Source organism: Triturus cristatus, chromosome 2_1 (genome assembly GCF_964204655.1).
Source record: "Triturus cristatus chromosome 2_1, aTriCri1.1, whole genome shotgun sequence".
Lineage (NCBI taxonomy): Eukaryota > Metazoa > Chordata > Amphibia > Caudata > Salamandridae > Triturus > Triturus cristatus.
In genome coordinates, this window is record NC_140581.1 from 490,350,016 (window position 1) to 490,371,960 (window position 21,945).

General features: G+C 42.8%; 1 protein-coding gene across 1 annotated transcript in view; it reads right to left on the minus strand.

Annotated features, from left to right (window-relative positions):
- Positions 1–440: 440 nt before the first annotated feature.
- TMEM174 (transmembrane protein 174) overlaps positions 441–21,945 on the minus strand; it is a 33,347-nt gene continuing 11,842 nt past the window's right edge. The window contains exon 2 of the mRNA XM_085640745.1: positions 441–1,632. Within this exon, the coding sequence (XP_085496871.1) occupies positions 1,521–1,632 (112 nt within the window). The 3' untranslated portion in view covers positions 441–1,520. The remainder of the gene's footprint in view (positions 1,633–21,945) is intronic.

Genomic DNA, 21,945 nt, shown 5'->3' on the forward strand with positions numbered 1-21,945 from the left:
GAACCCTCTGATTGATTGATGCAGGAAAATAGGAACTTGACTTCCTAAGGAGTACATTAAGGTGTGATCTTTGTGGGATAAAAGTCAGCAATATGATTAGCAAAAGAAAATGAAGATGAACCATTCACAGACAAGAAAAGAAGAGCTAAGTCAGTGAAGCTTTGGCAAGATCAATTAAAACTAAGAAGAGGGAAAGGAGTCAGGACCATGCCAAGACAACTATCGTTTGATCCTGATCTATAGACCGTAACCATACTATGGAATAGCAGGCATCCACTGACTTGTAAGGCATCCCTATTCCGAATGCTGAACAGAAGCCTTGGGTGTGCCCCTTTGGTGAACGTGAAGATGTAGGAGCGACCATCAGAGGTGTATCTGAACATGATTTAATCTAAATCATAAATTAACTGGCCATGCTGACACATCCGGCCTCCTGAGGCAATCATGACAGTCATGCAGTGGAGACATCATAAGTTACTTTGTAAGTTGAAGAGGGATGAAGATTTGATACCCAGGATTGTACACTTCCATTGTATGTGCCCCTTGGTTGTGGGAACAGAAAATCATCAGCAAGTATGGAGAGATCTACTCCACTGGCTGGAGAGCACGCACAGGCAACAAGCATGTAGCGTAAAACACACTGCTTTTGAGTTCTTCATTTCAACTAAGTTTTCAGTATTTAACTACAGCAATGTTTCACTCCCACTCCCTTGGTCAGTGCAGATTGTGAAGTCAAAGTCGCAAGCTTCAGTCTTGTCTTCTGCAGTGCTGAGGGATGGATAGCAGAAAGGAGGCTCATAGGGATTGTGGAGAGTTTACATTTTAGAACCAAGTGGAGTGTAGGAGGCTCCTTGGCTGGGCAGGAAAAGCCTCTTAGCAAGAGGTTACATATTAAAGTGGAATTATTTGAGTTAGGATGGCTATGGGATTAGATGGTATTGATGTCTAGTTATATCACTAAGGGTTTACTTGAAATTAAGAGAGTCAAAGGGGCCTGAATAGGCTAAAAAATTAAATGACAGTCTGTACACAGATAAACCACACCATGGTACTGCTGCTGGTGAACCTTCTTGTTTATAGAGACTCCTTATGCACAGATGTATGAAGGAATAAAAACAGCCTAATTGCATTGATCCTTTCCTCGGTGCATGCTCGACAGATCCATTCAGCCTGGGGTCGGAAGACGTGAGCCTCTCTCCTCAGTGCTTGGTTGGGTGACAGTGGTTTCGTATACACTCTTTTAAATAATCCTGGAACTTTATGATATTTCCTATTACTTGAAATAGAGATCTTTAACGTCTTGTCTTTTAAGTCAATGATAAATAGCCCGATGGTGTGGATGCTGAGATCCTTTTGGTGTGGACGGCATATTTCCCTCTTCTCGGCATCAATATCAAGGTGGTCCATGCATATCTCTGCTAAACATGGTGTAGCTGATTATACCAGCATCTTTGTTTAGATCAAGTTTTGATTACCTCTGAGTATCACAATAAACAAATGTAGCAATTGGGATCACAGTTTTATTGCAACTCCACAGGATATATTTCCTCATATGGGGGAGGCGGGCAGCAGTCGTAACTCTCCTCTTCCAGCAAATCGTCATTCTGCTGAAGATCCTCCTCTGCACCGAGGCTGGGGAGAAAAAAGAGAAAGGGATCAATAATGGCTATGCCGCGTGCTGCTCATGTTCAGAAATGCAAAGAATGTGTAAATATGTGTTCTCATTCAGTGACATGGGGCTCAATGAGCAAGATCTTTTATGACTCGTCAGTCTGAGATTAGATTATAAAGGTTTTGATCAATGATTTCGACAAACACGTTCTTCCTCCAAGGATATGACCCGTTATTTACAGAAGTGATCGATTTCCGTGAAGTATTTGAAGGGATGGAATCTGTCACCCTCATTTATACCCAGCTCGACAATACGCTGTTTCCGATTAAGCATGAGCGGATAATGTGTGTGCGCGTTATGTATGGAACACCGCATCTTTCTGTAAACATGCGGTCTTCTGACAGCATGTTGTGTGTACATTCTGCAGTTTTTTCTGTCACGATCAATGTTAAAGCTGCCTCTCCCACAGACTGACACCAAAAGCGGCTGCCACACATATAAAGCCAACATTTTTAGTTTCCTTTATAAACTACCAGCAAGAAGCTGGGAGTTTAAAAACGCAGGGCCAGATTTATCAAGGCCCTTGCGCTACGTAAGAGGGCACAAGGGCAACACAAAACCTAAGTGATATTTATCAAGTCACACAAGGCCACCTTGCTCGGCTCTGCATGGCTTGATAAATCTGGAGTAACGCATGGTAGCGTAAATTGTGTCTTGCGTTACTCTGCGGTAGGAAGGCGTTCCATGGGTAGAGCGTGGGTGTTCCCACGCATCCACCCATGAATTCTGGTGCATTCTCAGATTTACTATTAGTGGTAGACCTGTAAATGTATCAAAATACTACTCCTCCCTAGGTGAGGCATAACGAGGAGAAATATCTTCATTTTTCCTCTTTTTTTCCTCTTTTTACATGTGCTGCATTCTGCAGCACAAATAGAAAAAGGAAAATACCTGTGAGGATCGTTTTTGTGCAGGAAGGTGTTCCTTCCTGCACAATAACAATCCTGCCTACAATGGAGGCACCCGTTCCTCATGATGAAAGAGTGCCTTTGTTGGCGCTAGGCAGCCAAAAGTGTGCTAGCACTAGGAAAGGGCAGAAATGTGCTGCATAATGTTAAGTATGGCACATTCCTGCCCTTTCCGTTTCATGCAGTGCGGCGCAGCAAGGTAGCTTGCTGCAGTGTGCTGCGTGAAAAAATTATAAATACGGGCGCAGGTATCTGGATAGCATATAAGACATCAAACCTTCCATAAATAAGTGGGATGGGGATAATGTGCAGTGAAACTGTGCTCACAAGGTCTGACATTTCACCCCACATTTTAGCTGCCTTTTAAAGTTCAAAATGAACTCTATTTTAGCACGTCAGCAGATAGTGTATAAATATGAGAAAGATGTGATTCCCATCCACATTTTTTCCTCATAACTGTGTGTTTTGTGTAAAAGAAAAAAAAAAGTCTAAATTAGGCTGTGTATGTATTCTTGTCACATACCATACATGAAAATGCACTCAGACCTGTTTTACACACCATACAGAATATTGGGCCAGATGTACAAAGCATTTTTGAGGTTGCAAACAGCAAGTTTTTTCAGAAGTGGTGATCTGCTGACCCCAGCAGGCCACCATCCCTCTGATAGCCATCATTCCTAATGGGTTACAAACTGTGACCTACCTTATTAATATTCATAAGGTAGGCTGATTGCGACCCACTAGGAATCGGTTTACTTAAAAATAAAAGTTTCATACATTAGAAATAGCGATCTCCATACTGCGGTTCAGAGAAAATCACACAATTTGAAAATCGCTATTCCCAATGTTAGTACATCTGACTCATTGTCTCTGAGATAAGTATTTTTCTGATTTTTTTTTTGTTCCTTTTGGGATCTTATGTACTTTAATATTTCTGTTTATAGTTGAGTACTTTGTGAGAACATATTTTATAACTGTTCTTTTCATGTTTTATTATGAAAATTTCTAAAAACAAAATTACAAAAAAGAAATAAGGTTAGGGGGAGGGTTGTGTATTCGCACTGTTAAGTAGGGTGCATGCTATGTGAGCGTGGGTGATGGTGTTGATGTAAGTAGTGTGTCTATGTTTTTCTAAAGCACAACTCTTACTTAACAATGGGTGCTGGAGTGACCAGCAGTCAGACATCAAACCATCCTAGAGAAAAGCCACATTTTAAGCTTTTCGCAATGGGGTTTGATGTTGTTCTGAGGACAAAAGAGCCACAGGAAGGTGTAGCAATATGTGGCAGGAATGCAGGAGAATGGTGTGCTGTCTAGTTGTGGCAACGAAAGACTATGTTTAGGAGTGTAAAGTTTCAAGCATTTTTTAGTAAAACGTGCCTGGAGCAGATATAACAAATTCCTATACAGTAAGAGGTTTGAAAATGGAGCTTTTGGTTACTGAAAGCTATCTCATGCATCTCATGGCCACAAACAGAGGCACAGTGATTAAGCCCAAAAATGACAGGACCGGCTATATTTTAAAGCACTCGAAGTCTAAATGAGAAATTTCAGAACAGAAATGCTGGGATTATGGTCTGAAGTATAGTTCTCTGAAATGATTCAAAAGTACTTGTCCTTATTATGATGGCGGTGGAGGTCATACAATCATAGAATCGAGCTTGGCCATATCCAGTTGTCTATCTAGCAGTTAGTGTGCTGTGTCTCAGTAAGAAAGAACAAAGATTAGCCAAAGAAGTAAAAGAGAGAGGTTAGGTAGCAGCATAGAGGTTAGACAGCATCAGACCTGAGGATGATCCACGTGGGACACAGCAATGGAAACGAAGAGTAGAGCAGAAGTCTGTGAATGGTGTGATAAAAAGGAAGTAAAACGTGAGGGAATGCGATGTACTGCCCATCGCTGAGATGCAGTGTAGAAGGATAGAATGGCTAATCACATTAATAGGATGAGGGCAACCATACCACCATCATTGGGGATAAGGTAGAGGCTTTCAACTGTACTGGTCTAAACCTAGCTGGAGCATGGTAAAGTAGTTACCTACGCTCAATAAAAATTGCAACTTGCGAGGTGATCTATCAAGATCTTACTATCTAATGGGAGTAGCGACATGGAAGGATAGTTCAGCAAGGTGGATGAGTAGGCGTTTTTTTTTTTAGAAGTGTCACAATGATGACATGCTTTCAGTTGGCACAAACCATGCAACCATGCAGCAGCTGTCTTCAACACTGTGAAGAACAAGAATGTAAGGGGGAACTGAATTTGATACCAGGCAGTTTATGTTGCATGCAAGTGTCAGAAATAGTGGAAAAGTAAGAGAGGTTTCGTCTACCAACAAAATGCCATTCTCTTCTTTCAATATCAAAATTTGTGTCAGCCTGTTCGAAATATAGGTTGCAATGCACAGCAAGTTGGTGGGGCCTATATCTTTTATTTGATAGCTAGGGGGGGCCTACATTACTTGTGAGTAGCGAGTAAAACTCTCTACAGTTGCTCACTAAAATATGAATCCTGTTTTGCACAAAATTACTTTATGTTGACATACAAACAGGTTGTTTTCTCTGGTCAATGAAACCCATAGAATAGTGTGATGAACAGACATGCTAGCATGGCTTGGCACTTATTTGGGCACTGCATTTAAATTGTTTTGTTATCGTGAATTAACTTTAATGTTTTGTTAACTATAGTACTTTGCTGATGCGCAGTACATTATTTCCAGCCTTTAATTCTTTTGAAAGAAATGGATCAGCAATAGAGGCTTATTGACAATAATATGCTCCGTGAAGCAGCACTATTTTTTGGTCCACCATCTGCTCCATTCACACTGCTTGGTAGTATAGAGTAGTTCATCACATTAGGTATACCTAACCCTTCTTTCTTTGTCTGTTTGGGAACCCCTTTCGGAGACCCATGGGGCAAGCAGGAGACTCTGGGTGCCAGTCACGGCTGGTGAAGTTTCAAAGTGGTGGGGTGCCAGATGAACCCATGCATTCACCAAAGGAGTGAGAGCAGTGAGCGACCACAATAGTGCCAAAGGGGGAGGGGAGTTACCCCTGCAAGGACTACTTAAGTTAAAAGCATTGTTTCATTGATGGGGTGTCCCCTCATGTTTTCACTGCTACGTACACTGAATCCACTTGAACATTGTAAGCCGAAATATTGCATGTAACATAATTATGCGAACAGAGATTGCTTGTTGTGTAAAATTAGATTTTTCATCTATTTAAGTCATCAGCCACCAAAGTACACTGTGAGAACAATCTGTACGTAGGGGGAAAGGCTAAAGATACATGTAGAGGCTGGAGCCTTTATAGACAGAGATGCGTTGCCTGCAGGAACATGTGCTATTTTTTGGACCAGACAAGCACAAAGGTTAATAATGGCACAGATTACAATCCCTAATTTTAGTAAATGGACATGTGTACATTTTCTGCAACTCTTAAAATGTAACACAGTGCACGGCTTCACATTTGTAAGATCAATATTACAAAACTGTACAATGTAAAAAACAAAAAAGGGACTCTAAATAAGGAAGTACACTTCTAGGTGCCCCAAACACAATAGAGGCTGCCCACATTCCTTTAACCATCACAAGGTCTGCAGCCAGCAGTTATGATTTAAGCTGCAGAGGGGCAAGTTTTAGGGAAAAATGTTGCCACTTCAAGTCCTCATTTCGGACATCATTCACGTCTTTAAACTGTGAGAATTACTACGTGTGCTTTTTTAATTGCATGTTTTAAGTGTGTCAGCACATCTCAAAGTGAGGAACAAGATAAAAAATATGTTTTAGATGCAGCCCCCATATTAAATTCATAATGAACAGGGAACATCCTCAAGCAGAATGTTTTACAGGTGTTATCCTTTTCCTCCCCTTGTTTCTGCAGAGTGACTTTGCGACAGGCACATGAAACAGGTCACACACACGTAGCCCACAACACGTAGCACATTTTCATGTGACATCAACCTTTCACAGCCTGCAGTTCAATTATAGCCCATGCCGTGGTGAAGTGCAATTTCTTGACCTCCATTTACAATAAATGAATTAAACTACCTGCTCAGCCTCGTACTCCTGAGTGTTCGATCACTGCTGCGACGTATTTTAAGTACACATTATAAATAACAAGGGAACCTGATACTGGTAGCTTTGGACCTCGGTGATAACTTATTTTAAAGAACAAAGGTCCAAGGCAATCTACCCTTAGGAACACCCGACCGGACGACCCCGCATTCCGGCATAGAGAGACTCATTTGAGCTCCGTGACAATTCGGCAGCCATCGCTCGCTGCCAAGCAATCATGCAGATGCGTTCCCTGCTTGTAGTCAGGATTCCTACGATTATCTCCTAGACGCGGCCACAAGCCTTCCTTAAGGGGTCTCATCACAATACCCATACGTTAATTAACGTTATCCTTGTTGTTTCTGGCATTCTACGAGCCAAATCGACGGCTTACAAATAGCAAGCGTATAATTCAAATCAGGCAACTGTATATTGTGTAGTCCTGAGGATGATCCCATGTATTAGGAGCTAGGGATCGAAACGTCGACTTTTCATAACAGTACCGCAATTTATCCATTGTGAAAAATGTATTGTGGTATCTGTTGGTCAGAGCTTACTCAAGATTCTATTGTATTGTAAGCCTCCTTTTTGCTCCCAAAGTGTTTGCCTGTTATTCTTGCCTTCTTCAATTTCTTCTGTTGAAACTCGGTACAGGCTTGTGCCTTTTCTCATTGTTTCCGTGCTCTCCATTTTGTTTAAACCCTGTTGTATTATGCAAATAAATGTTCCTCTGTCCGGCTGGACATTGGAAGAATGTCCATAGTTCTTATCGAAGTCTATGTTGAAATGTTTTTCAGAATTTTTCTAAGCTAAGGACCTTTGTTCTTTAAAATACGTATTTTAAGTACATCATAGAATCTTACCACTGGAGCCTTCGTGCAGCATTTTATGAACACTCACGGAGCTAAAATGATGCGCAGTCTTCAATGAACCATGTTTGGCCTCGGTGTCTCTCCGATGCCTGCGCAGCTCGTCACGGGAGATGGGTGGGGCCAGGGAGGCTTGCTAACCCCACCACAACCTGTGCCCATGCTGTGGAAGGGTGAGGTGTCAACGCCTAGCCACTGGTGCTACAAGGCTTCATGGAGCTCCCGGGGCTAAATGTATGTCCTTGTCAATAGGGGGTGGTCTGTGGCGTTGCACACAATGACTTTCCCGGGCTGATGACCTCACAGGCCTCAGGGCTGTGAAATCATCAGCCCGGTAAATGTTGATTTAGTGTAATGCAGCATGTAGAAAGACTTTATTATTTTCAGCAAATCCTCTTCTTTAAATTTATTAACAAAATAACTATTTGGAGGGGAAATTAAAGGGGGCGGATCCCCCACGCTCATAACAAGGAGTCGCTCCTGCTGGGTGCAACTGTGGGGTTTGTGGCCTTTCACTACAGATGTTCAAGGGCCCGACCTACTGTGGGTCAGTCAAGTACTATCTCGTCCAACACTTAACTCTTAGTGGCAGCACTGGTCGAAGAGCCAAAGGCTGTTCACGGGGAGGGAGGTGCTAGACATACAAACAGTAGCAGCAATAAGATGACTGTCCAGTCAAATAGTAGCCTTTATGAGAAAAGAAGTATTTAATGTAAACATACAAAACTTGTATGACACTAAATATTCCAGGCATGCCTATTAAGTTCAGTGTGCTTGTACTAGCTGGGTTGGGATCTCAGAGTCCCCATGAACCTTCTAAAAGGGGTGGTTAGTCACCATTTGAATAAAAGAGGCAACTCCCAACGCTAATCCCATGCACCCCAAGAGTATGCTTTAGCGCCAATTTCATCAGCCCCAGCCGCCCAAGAACAGTTCTACCTGATACACTGCCAGCCATCGATCCTGGAAGGACCAGGGCACTACTTTGCATGCTTTGGTTTCCCTTCTCCGAGAGTCTGCAACCTCTCGCTACTCCAGCAACAATCGCTAAGTTTTATCTGCATCATCCATGGCAGGATGAACCATGGTAATGGCCTTGCCTACATGTTGGCCTCCTACAAGGCATAGGGTGATCAATAATTTTGGCCCCTCACAGGCGACGGACTTGTCTTCATAGTGGCTCCTTCTTAGAACAGGGGCTAACCAACTACACTGTTGACACGGGTGACAGCCCACACTTCATGGTGGCCCCCTCCTGGCACTTAGGGCCACCAACTACAGCATGCAATCCATGGCGACAAAACTGGATTAGTTGCACTCCTGTAATGGTCCAGACCGGGCATCTCACATTTCACTCACCGGGATCCACTCAGCAGGCTCCCCGCTCGGCCTCGCTCAGCTAGGATCTCTCCTCTTTCTCACAAAGCTGTCTGGTCTTGGCAAGGAGGCAGACACTTGACGCTCTCCTTCTGAGATAGTACTCTAATCTTGGCAAGCAGGCATACTCTAAACTCCCTCCTCCTCATGGGAAGCTCTGGTATTTTCAGGCAGAAGGCTGGTGCTCCACACTCAAGGCAAGTGGTCTTGACTTCCTGGGAAATGCCCCCAAACCCAGCAGGGAGACTAGCAGACATTTGTCCCAGTCCCGGTTCCATCAGCAAAAAGTCTTGGTGATCTCCCCTCTCCTGATGAGACGGTGCTGTTTAACCAAGTAAGGGGCTCATGCTCCAACCTTTATAGTACAAATACAGTAACATATGTGATTTAGTATCTGGACTTTGAAATTCACGCTGGTGGTGTAAGCTTCTTTGACGTCTCTCCTTTGCACTGCCCTTTGCCACAGCAGGAATGGCTCGAATTCTGAATGACCCACTACATAGGCAAAGGGAGTAATCAAGGATCACACCTGGCTGTCAGTCTCCACTGACTAATGCCCCATAAAGGTTCAAAGGACTAATCCTTCTCCTCTATTAGGATTCCCTGGTAGTGCCTATCTTATCAGACACACCATCTCCCTGATGATGAGCCCAGGGTCCACTAAACACTGACTTCCTGCAATGAAAGAGACCTTTGAGGTGCACAGAGGATGCCCTAGTCCCCTTCCTACAGTGTGTGCTCCTACCTCAGTACTCAGAAATCTCAGCAATACATATCTCCTGTCTGAGGATGCAGCCCTCACCTCTCCGGGGCCCCCAAAATGGAACCCACAGGCCTCCATATTATCTAACATCCATAGGTGTTCAGATGCAACCCAGTACACATAAAGACATATCATGCGCTGTCTGGTGCAAAACACAATCCACGCAGGCCAAAGGTGTGTCATGTATACAGCCACAGAACTTTAAACGAGTGGGCCAGTTGGCCCCACTCCAGTGACTCAGGTAAAAAGCCCTGTTCACATTACTGATTCTACGGATCACAAAGCGAGTATGCTGCCATCTCTCTACTTATGTCACTTAACTCCAGATAAGGGCAGTAGCCTTCTACCTTCATTAGGGTAGCACTTGGTGCACCCCTCCCAGTCTAAAAAGACCATAGTACTGTGAGACAGATGGCGCACAAGCACGATTTATATTTGCCCATGACCTGAAATCAGTAGCAGGGATCCAGATATCCATGCAGCTGGGGCACTCATGATAGGTGTGTATGTCCTTCACCACGTAGGGGACTTTTAAGTCCCAACAGTCTGCTTAACCATCTTATTCCAGGAAACCTCTGGCGTCTTCCCCAGCCAAACAAATTCTGTGAACGTTCTCTGAAAGCTTTTGAACAGAACCTAATCTCACCATTAACAGAACTGTTTGAAATAAGGACAAGATCCTTTTAACATTGTCATTTGACTCTCAATGTAAGCACAGTTTGCAACAGCAGTCCATTTTCACTTACACTTGGCAATGCCATTTGGCAATAGATCCTTATATCTAGCTATCATTTGTGCTTTCAATAAATCACTAATTAACCATGTCAAAAGCCTTGGATCAACGCCACCAGGAGGGCTTATTTCACATACTTCTAGACATTGTCCATATCTTCACCGCCCAATGTCCCTCCCGTGTCTACCTCAAATGAAACCCAACTGATCTGAGTGCACGAGTCTGGGTATTAATGGTTCTATTCTATTTACTCATATTTTAGTAAATATCTGCATGCCAATATTTAGTTAGAAGATCAGTCTATACACGGCACAACTTGGGGTCCTTCTGTGGTTTCATGATTATTAAAACCACCTCCATCATTTGTGACTGTCAAAGGTGAGTTAGATAAGTCTTTCAACATTCGCAGTAATGATCCCAAAACATTTCTTATAAAATGCTAGCAAAAACGGATCCAATCCTGGTGCCTTATTGGTTTTCACCTTGTCTATTATTCTGAGCGCGTCCTCCTTAAGGATCGGACTATTTAGCTCTTTTTCATCCACCTGTCAATTTAGTCAGGATAGTCCAGGGAATAAATGTGTCCTGTTCCTAAAAAGGTGCCTGTTCTCCCTATGTAGAGATTGATAGAATTATTGGAGTTCTTTTGACTCCACAGCATTGTTCCTATATGTAACTCATTGCTCCAACTTTACAAGGTCCTGTTTTTCCTTCATCTGCAAGGATGCATCATGTCTTGTTCCTCATTTCGTAATATCTCTGTTTTGACATTGTTGGCATTGTTTTAAGAATGTGACAGAAAATTGTTAACTGATGATCAACAATTTCATATTAAAGGGTGAAGGCAATCCTTAAAGCTGGGATACATAAACCTCCCTATTTTAATATGCAAGATTGGAGTATTAAGATTGGTCGATGATGAGAGAAACACCATATTTTCATTTTTGCTCCTCGCTGTAGCTATTGAAGATTGCTGCTGATCCAGAATTTAGAGTCTGCAACAAATTTCTACTGATCGTAAAACTTTATCGGAGCTTTTGTTCGTGGGAAAATAATTTGTTTCTGTTCTTTCAGAACAATGGATTGAAAAAAAGATACTCCAGATCACTGAGAGCAATTATGTTTGGTTTCCATCTGTGACCATGTGAGGAGCCGTCAGCATTAGTTATTAGTGCTGCATTCCACACTTTTAACACGCTCTGTAATAGCACGTTACTAACACCCAATTTAATGGTACCTGATTTGCTGTCCTTCGGATGGATGGAAGCCTGAGATGGCATTGCCAGGATTTAAATTCATGACCTGGAGCTCACCACTGGTTTTGCAGTGAGCTTCAGCTTGAACCATCCTGCCAGCACAATGAGGCAGAATGGGACTCCTATTACAGGCTCTATCACAAAATGTGGGCTCAGATGGAGAAGTTCTTGGCCTCAAAGACAGAACTGTGTGGGCATGAATTAAGTTATGTGTAGCATTACATGGTTATGCCCAGTGCTTAATCTGAGTCAGTGGTGGCCACCGGCACTCATTTTTATGACTCGCACTTATTTTTACAAAAAGATGGAAAAACTGTCACAAATGCAGAAAGCAGGAATGTGCACAAGTGAGATAAAAGGGCCTGGAATGTCTGGTAGTGGATTAAAGCGACCTGAGGTACATTTAGGACTATGTAGCCTTAGAAGTTTGTGATCTGACATTCAATTGCCCTTGCAGCGGGCTTCTGTGCAAAGCTTCGAGCACTGGCACTCTTTCTTTTACATGTTAAGCACTAGTTATGCCAGTATTGTGTGGCATGTGATCTTCCGATGAGGCAGGACCAGATAACCTGCCAGCAATCACAATCAAAACAAATGTGGAATGGTGGGCAAAAAAGTGTAAAATTATGTAAAAAAAATACTTTGGGATTTGTTGAAAGAATGGACAAATACAATTAATACAATTCCTATAGAACAAGGAGCTTTCAAAGAGGGCCACCCTTCCGTTGACCAATCTTTTAGTTAGTGGAATATAGGGGCAACCTATGCTGCTGTTTTGTAGACTTTCACGTGGCATTTGATTTGGTGGACCACAAACAGCTGTAGACAATGTTAATAAAAATGGATATTCGTAAAGACCTCCTCATAATTCTGCAAAAATTACAAAGGCAGAAATTGGCACGAGTAGTAATGGATACGTATAGAAGGAACACTGACTCGTGAAATAGCAATGAAAAAATGGACTGCAACAGGGTGTGTGCTGGCCACCTTGTTTTCCATGTTTTTAGCAAACTTACATCCAGTTCTAGCAGTATCAAACAATGAATGTCCCACATGTTTCATGCCTCCTATATGCGGATGATCTTGTTATTATAGACATGACAGAAACAGGCCTTCAAAAAATTCGAGGCATTTTATGATTACCGCAGTAAGAAGAAATTGATAGTAAATATAAATAAAATAAAATGACTGCCATTTGGGAAAGGAAAAGTAAATTATAAATGGCTCTAAAGAAATATAAAAACAAAGTTTGGCAATAAGTATAAATACTTGAGGATGTGGTTTGGGGAGAAATTGTAATGGAGGGACCACCTAAAAGCTCCTAAAAGCCCCTAAAACTCCTAAAAGCGAACTCCTAAAAGCAAGATTGCTGTCTTCAGTAAGTGGGCTAAAAACATTCAACAGTGAATATGATGGCCCATCTCTACTACCAGTCCTCTCAATTAACCTTGCAATGATATGTCCATAGTTCCAAAATGGTGTGGAACTGTCATGTCTTAATGGTTAAATTGAATGGGATTATGAAGATGGAAAATGACTAAGGAGATTGTTATCTACTGTCGTCAGCACTGGTCCAGGCTATAAGAATGGAAACGTGTGTAACCGCCTAGAGCTACCTGGCGTACGCGGAGGTAGTGAGATTCTGGCTCCGACTAGAAAGGGGAGAAAGTCTAAAAATTGCTATCAGTTGCAAAAATGAGATTTTATGTAGTGAGCGGAACTAGGCAAAAGAGATTAGAAAGAGAGTAGGAGATATATGATATATGTGGGGATCCTCAATAAATATAGGAAATTCAAATCTGCTAATAAATACTTCTAAGGCAATATTTTATGCCCTTAGATTGCGAAGAACAGGGGGGCAAGTCCACAAGCTTTTGGCGGACACAAACAAAAGCTTGTTGGAACAAAGAGAGCAGCAGGCCTACACAAATTCCAGTTACAGGGGGGCAGTCTCTCCAGCAGCCCAGCAGGAAGCAGGCCAGCACAACACAGCAAGTAGTCTAAATGGCGTTACCTCCTGGTAGCACAACAGTCCTCTGGCAATGTGCAGATTGTAGAGCCAGCAGCGTCTGGTTAGAAGTTCCATGCAGTGTGTAAAACATGGGGTCAGAGCCCCAGTACTTATACTCAAAAATGTCTTTGATGAAAGGGTGACTTCAAATGGACCCTCAGAAGTGTGCAACACTCCCTTGCAGCTGAATCCTGGTTCCAGACAATTTTTGGGTTGCAAAGTTTCCAATTTGCATAATCACACCATTTGCGACTGCAAAAAGGCCTTTCGTTATGTACAAACTTGCATTCCAATTTGGTAACACGTCACTGAATCCCAATTTAGGTTTGCGACCAAATACCAATTCAGTATTTGGAAGGGGCATCTCTAGGGCATCCCTTCCAAATGCCAAATCATAAGGGTAAGTATTGCTGTTTTGTGACCAAAATCCAGTTGCAAAAAACATTAATTCTTGACCAACTACAAACATGTAATGGTAAGCCATTTGCAAATGGGAAGGGGTTCCTAAGGGCAAATGTTCACAAACATGGTGGTCTGACCTCAGCATGCCACAATCATAGTGATGGTTGCGATTCCTTGTGAGTTGAAATTTGCAACCCACTCTTCCCTCTATTTCTGTACTATTGGAACAGCTACAGGGAGGCAATGTATTTACTAAATTAACTGAAAGAGGAGCATACAATCATATTAGAATAAAAGAAAGAGATGAGTAGAAGATGCCTTACTGTACACAGTAAGGACACTTTAAATATCTAGTAATGCCTTTTGGGCTCTGCAATGTCCCAGCCACATTCCAACAGTTCATCAATGATGTCTTTAGTTATCTATTGAATTCTTATGTTGTGCTATATCTAGATGCATCCTGGGGCTTATTTATAAGGACCTTGCGCCTCCGGTGCGTCACTTTTTGTGATGATCCGGTGGCGCAAGAGCCTGCTCCATATTTACCGGGTGGCACTAAGCCACATTTTTGGCTTAAAGCTGCCTTGTACATTTTTACACTTTTTTCGCTGTGGTCAAAGAATTTGCCAAACCCAGAAAAGAGACAGCAGACATCCCTCCCTCCCAAGACCTCTGGAACAACCTCAGCCCATTCTTTCACTGGAAGGTTAAGGAGATCTATGGCAGCTTTGATACCTTCTCACACCACCCGTAACCTCTGCTCCCAACAACGTCAGACCCCAGCAGACCTTGCTCAGCTGGACTCCCCTCACCGCTGATGACACCCTCAAGATCATGAAGAGCATCCACTCTGGAGCACCCGTGGACCCCTGCCCGCACCACATCTTCAACAGAGCCGGCAGCGCCATCGCCCCCCAACTCTGCCGCAGCATCAACTGCTCCATCAACTCAACCACCTTCTCAGAAGACTGGAAACACGCAGAGATCAACCTCCTGCTGAAGAAACCTTCTGCCGACCAGACAGACCTCAAGAACTTCAGACCAACTTCTATGCTCCCCTTCCCAGCCAAGGTCATTGAGAAGGCCATCAGTGCCCAACTTTCCGAGTTCATCAAAGTGTATCACATCTTGGACGCCTCCTAATCCAGTTTCCGAAGCAACCACAGCACCAAGACCACACTCCTTGCCGCCGCAGACGATGTCTGCAACCTCCTCGACCGAGGTGAAATTGCAGCCCTCATTCTCCTGGACCTCTCAGCTGCATTCGCTACTGTCTCCCACCGCATAATATGCACAAGACTCCATGATGTCGGCATCCACGACAAAGCCCTGGAATGGATTCACTCCTTCCTCACCAGCCAAACGCAGAGAGTCAGCTTTCCACCATTCTGAACCCACAGAGATCAGCTACAGAGTGCCCCAGGGCTCCTCCCTGAGCCCCACTCTCTTAAACATCTACATGGTCCTGCTCGCGGCCATCTTCAGAAACCACAGACTCAACATCATCTCCTATGCAGATGACACCCAGCTGATTCTCTCCCTCACCAACGAACCCACAGTCACCGAGAGCAACTTCCACAATACGATGAAGGCTGTCGCCACCTGGATGAAGGACAGCTGCCTCAAGCTCAACTCAGAGAAGACCGCAGTCCTCTTCCTGTGCTCCACCCCCTCCACCTGGGAAACCTTCTGGTGGCCCGCAGCACTTGGAAGCGCTCTACAGCCACGGACCACGCACGAAACCTTGGCATCATCCAGGACTCCTCGCTCACCATGAACCACCAGATCAAAGCTGTCTCATCATCCTGCTTCAACACGCTATGTTGGCTTCAAAAGATCTTCAAGTGGATTTCCACCGAGTCCAGAAAGACGTTCACCCACGCGCCCATCAGCAGCAAACTAGACTAGGGTAACACACTCTACACCGGTATCACTCAAAAACTCCTCTATAAACTGCAGAACATCCAGAAAATCTCTGCCAGACTCATCCCGAACATCCCATGCACCAGCCACATCACCGGTCACCTGAGCACCTCCACTGGCTCAAAGTCAACAAAAGAATCATAACATAACATGTGTATTTGTAAAGTGCACGTTCACCCCCAAAGGGCATCTTAGCGCTGAATAACAGATGTTTATTGTTACTCAAATCAATGGTACTCATTTTATTGACCTCATAAAGGATGAAAGGCTGAGTGGACCCACCAGGAATTGAACCTTTGACCATGAGGTTGAACACAGGCCCCTGCAGTGGATGCATTAGTACACTAAGCCACCAGACCCAGCTAACACACCAATCACCTTCAAGCTCCTCACACATGCCTACAAAGTCCTACACGACGCAGGAGCTAAGTACCTCAACCACAGCCTCTCATTCCACGCACCTACCAGAGATCTACGCTCTGCCCAACTGGCCCTGGCCACCGTTCCATGTATCCGCAAGATCAAAAGATCCTTCTCCTATCTCACAGCAACGACCTGGAACACCCTGCCTCTCCACCTCAGGCAATCACCGTCACTGCCTCAATTCAGGAAGGCGCACAAGACCTGGCTCTTCGACTGAACTGCAGTGCCCTCGATGGATCAGCAGTGCCCCCCCCCCCCCAGTGCCTTGAGACCCTTATGGGTGAGTAGTTACGCTCTACAGGACACTTGATTGATTGATTGATTGTCTCCACTTCCACATTCAATTGGGATTAGAGTGGCATTGGGGAAGATGGTGGAATTGCACATCTCCATTAGTATTTTGCTGACATCCCTTTAGTGCTCCCCAGGAAATTACTTGGTGAGATAAATAGCTTTGAGGGCAGTTTGAGTGGCCTTAAAGAAATTACAGTTACCAACAGACAAAGGGATGTAGACACCCTAGATGTTGAAGTGTACTACCGGGCAGTCCAGCCACAGTGGGTGACTCGTTGATTGACAGGTAACAACCTGTCTGAAACTGGATTCTCCATGGCACAATGGCAGGAGGGAATACTACATGTATTGGTATTCCCTGGAAGATGGCCCCAGGCTTGTTCTAACTGCAGGGCCTTGTCTGTAACACACCTTACATCGTTTATGCATGGCAAAGCCATATGCTCCTTCATTTGCACTTAGGAGAATCCCAATTCATACATGTACCATTGAAATAAGTGATATAACACTTTGAGAAGATGTTGAGAACACAGTGATAGCTGACCGGTTCATAGAAGGTGCAATAGCAAGTTTCCTGTCATTACAAGTAGAAGTGGGCGTCAAGGCGAGTCAATTCTTGTTACACATCAGGCCAGTGAAAGCCAATAAGATACACTGTGATATAAATTATGACTAACCAACCACAGACGTAGTTCTGCAAGCCTACATATCATTGGAGAGGGACAGCGGCTGATTAGTTGGCTTTATAAAGCCCCAATAGAGTATACATATATATGTCTATTGTCCCTAAAAGGTAAATGAAAGGGGAACATAGTCTAAGAATTGAATGATTGAGAATGGAAAAGACTACTGTGGTACCTCCATAAGGTCTCCTGCAATGACCAGATGACATTTATACAATTTATTTTCTGCAGACACCTTACTTGATGCCACTTAAAATCAAAACGATGTAACCGGACAGTTCAGCAGTATGTCATGTCCCAAATATCATAGTGAGAATGCTGACTTTAAACACATTCTATGGAGCTGCCCCCTATCTACAGCCCTTTTGGATAGATATTGCAAAGTATTAAACCAGATAACTAGAAGAACAGACCTGGCTGATTTTTTAGGGTGTATTTTGAGTTTGTTTAAAGAATTTAAGAGCAATAAAGTTAAATATAAATACATATACTGACTTTACATTATTGGTAGCCAAAAAAGAGCAGACACCTTGATGCTAGGCCAGACCTTTTGCACAAATGAAAGAGTAGCTTTGCTGCTTGGGCTGAGGCATAGACTCCCACATTTCATGAAGAAAAGGAAAGCAAAGGTTTACAAAGGCACCCAATACTCCTCTAGTTGAATGAGCTGTTCTTATAATTTATTAACATGGGTGGAAATCATACTAAACTGCTTTAAACTGGTAAAATTCTTTAAAGGTCAAGGATTGTCACTTGTATACAAGAAAGTCTAGACATTCCCCGCTTAAATGACTATCAGAATACCTTTTGGTTATTTCAAATCTTAACTTAGCACCTAGCCTTCGCCATAATAATGATTGCTTTGGTTTTTGGGATTCTCTTGGTGAGTGGGCACGACTAATTAGGGGGATTACTTTCAATTGCTTAAGTAATTGTTTTGAAATTGGCATTGTAATGTAGCTTACCGTTGGCAATTTTTTATAGGGCAGATTTTGATTACCTCAGCTATGTAAGATACACTTATTGTGCTTCCATATTATGTATAAAATATATATATGTATATATTGCTTTGGCCAAGAAGGTGGAACAGTATTTTGAGACTGTGAAACAAGTATTATCTTATTTCCCTCCATTAGATCTTTCTCATACAGCTTTCATGTTGTACTGTCATGAAAACGAGGGTCTGGCATCAGGGATGTTGCGGAAAGATCACAGAGATCAGAAAGTACCTGTGTTGTACTTCCAACATCGAAGCAGGACTTGTTTATGAACTGTGGCGGCTGCTGCCATTCTTGCAAAGCTTTGGAAGATATTGGGGCATATCATCAAGGACCAGCGATAATTATCGCTAAGCGCAGTTAGCGCGAGGATAATTATCGCCGGGTAATGTGGAATTTTATCGCTGAGATAGCGTGCTCTTAGCAACGCTTATCTCAAAAGCGATAAAATTCCAAGTGCTAAATGCCAAATGTGAGATTATCGCTGGAAATCCAGCGATAATCTCACAAAGTTTGGCGATAGCTTGCTGATAGGGCAAGGCATACTTGGCCATGATATCCACCTTACATAGGATATCATGGCTAAGTCAGTCTTGAAGCAGGCGTAAGGAAAGTAGCGATAACAGAGGTTATCGCTACTTTGCCTGTCGCTCTGCAGGTTAGCGTGCCCATTGATAATTGAAGAAATGTCGCTTAGCGACATTTCTCCAGTTATGTCAGGGCAGGAACGCCCTCTTTGCATCTCATTAGAGATGCAAAGCTGGGTGTTCAGAAAACAGGCGCTAATGCAAGGATTACAGTCCACAAAAGAAGGAAGGTGCACTCTATCACGAGTCATACAAAGACCAACACCTGTAGTAGCAAAAATATCATCTTTATTCGTAGTCTTGTTAAACGACAGGCACACAGCCAACGCGTTTCGTTCCCCTGTGCCTTGGGAACTTCGTCAGGGCTGTAATGATTATAGAGACACCCACATAAATACACATGTAAAATACATATATAAAATACATATATAAATCACAAATTACAACATGTATACATAACTAACAATTATAAGTAAAATGTAAAATGACATTCCTAAAAGACCATGGCTGGCTCAGAACTTGCAACAGAGACACAAACAAACAACAAATTCCGAAATTAAATGAAAAGAGTCAAATAAAAAACATTTCTTTTTTCATTTCTCAATGTGGTGCATGAGCGTTCGCAGTGGCAACGGCACAAGAATAACATGGCCAATAAAGCCATAACAAACCACAATGCTAGTAAACAATTCATAATATTAAAGACAAAACACAGAATGCATACAAGATATTAAGAAAAAAATATAAACAAACGTGACAGAAAACAACGATTTCTGAAACGTGGATACGACAGGAAGCTCCTTGACAAGGCCATTAATAGAGCACAAAGACTCAAGAGGGATGATACTTTGCGAAACAAACCTACTACATTGACCCAAAAGAAAAAAGAGGGAATAATCAGGTTTACCACTCGGTATAATAGTGACAGTGGCCAAGTGTATAAGATCCTAAAGAATAATTGGAGTCTGCTTAAGGATATTCCGGGTCTAGATGGACATTTGCCCAAAGGACCGGCCATTGCCTATCGCAGAGGAAGATCCCTACGGGATATCCTCTGCTCGAGTCATGTGACTAGCACTCTGACGACTTGGTTGCCACCCAAACCAAAAGGGTTCTTTACATGTGGGTCATGCAATATGTGCCCTTTTGGAAAAAATAAAATCACCAGTTTTGCTTATAACACACCTAAAGTACACACAATTACCCATTTTATTAACTGTAATACTACACATGTGGTTTATGTCTTGGGGTGCAAATGTGATGTCATCTATGTAGGGAGTACGGTGCGTCCTTTGAAAATTCGTATCCAGGAACATCGCAGAGCCATACTCAATGGAGATACTCGTTATCCTTTTAGTGAACACTATATGAAAGTTCATCCCGATAACATGTCATTTTGGTTTCATGGCATTGACCATGTACCGATCAACATTAGGGGTGGTGACCGAGAACTTCGAGTAAGGCAGATGGAGGCAAGATGGATTTGCCGTCTGAGAGCCACACTTATGGGCCATAACACAGATAGAGAGTTTCATTACTTCTTGGGATAATGCACAGTGAAACAACATGCTGTTCGAGGATTACACCTATGTTATACTGATGTTATACTAATGTTGAAAAATGTTCACTTGTAGTACTATGTCAAGTGTTTGTTTATTTCTGTCTTGACAAACGTCAGGTTAACTTATATTTGCAATATCGAGTAATGATTTATTCTTCTTATTAATGTACATTGGCTCTATATGCTTTGCTGTGCTATTGACATTCTTTTCCGTTTTTCTTATACTTCTTCCTGGTTGATCATTACAGTTTGGGGAGTACCATTTGTTACTGTCAGGATAGATCATGACTCTACCCTTTTTCCTGTCGGTTCCCTTTAATCTCTTAATCTCTTTTTAAACCTTTTCGGGCAGGAATACCCATGATTGTGGGTACCTGCGGGACGAGTTGGCCGGTGTGTTTGTCATTGGGCAAGACAACTGCCGGTGCAGGTCTGCCCTTTCTTATCACAGTTGATCTGGGGCGATATCGTTGATTATATATTCTTGGTTTTGGTGGGGCTAAATAAATACCCTTAAGGTGTTAACATGTATGGGATGCAAACAAGGTGATATGTAGTAAGTTAGGGACTGATCTTGTCTCTGATGAATTTTTTCTTTCCGGGTATCCCCGTGCAATAACATTATGAACAATCACAAATTATTATTTTAATTGGATTTGCTCTTAAATTCGAGTTACACGAAATACAGCCTTAGATTGGTCCGAATTCCTTTTGTTATCGGTACTTTTAACAGTAAATAATGCCATTTCAATATGGCCGCCACCTTGGTGTGAATACTGTTAGCAATACTCTCCGTCCCCTTTTTCATCAAAAACGCATGTGACTTTAAATGTGCTCACATGACGAAAGAACGCGCCACTTTTACATTTATGGAGTACTGTCTTCCCTTTTACGAGAACCTAACAGCTATGGTACTTTATCACGTGTTGACTGCTGAACATAATGCTGTTAAGTGGTCTTGTGGCCTTTTGTTTTTGTTATTGGTGCCTTCGGTGATGGACAATGTCACTCCAATATGGATGCTATTGCGGTGGGATTCCTGTGGGTGGTGCTTTGTCGTCTATTTCCATGGCCAAGCACACGTGACTGAAAACGCGGTCACATGATAGACGGACCGCGTCCTTTTAACGTCAATGGAGGACGCTTTTCAACCCTTACGAGCACCAAACAGCCATCGAACTGTGTTGCAGACGGACTGCCGAACTTAGGTGAGGGTTATATGAGGCAGTCCATTGGCCTTACATTATATACAAATGGGCGCTATTTTATTCTTGACTTGGGTAATTCGGGCATTCTTGAACTTAGCGCTTCTTCTTATGTTCTTTTGATTCTAGCAGATACACCTTGAGGAATTTCTCGTAACCTGCTCCCCGCTGTATTTAAACAATAAACTACGGGAGCTCCTTTGGATATACTTCAAGGTGAGAATT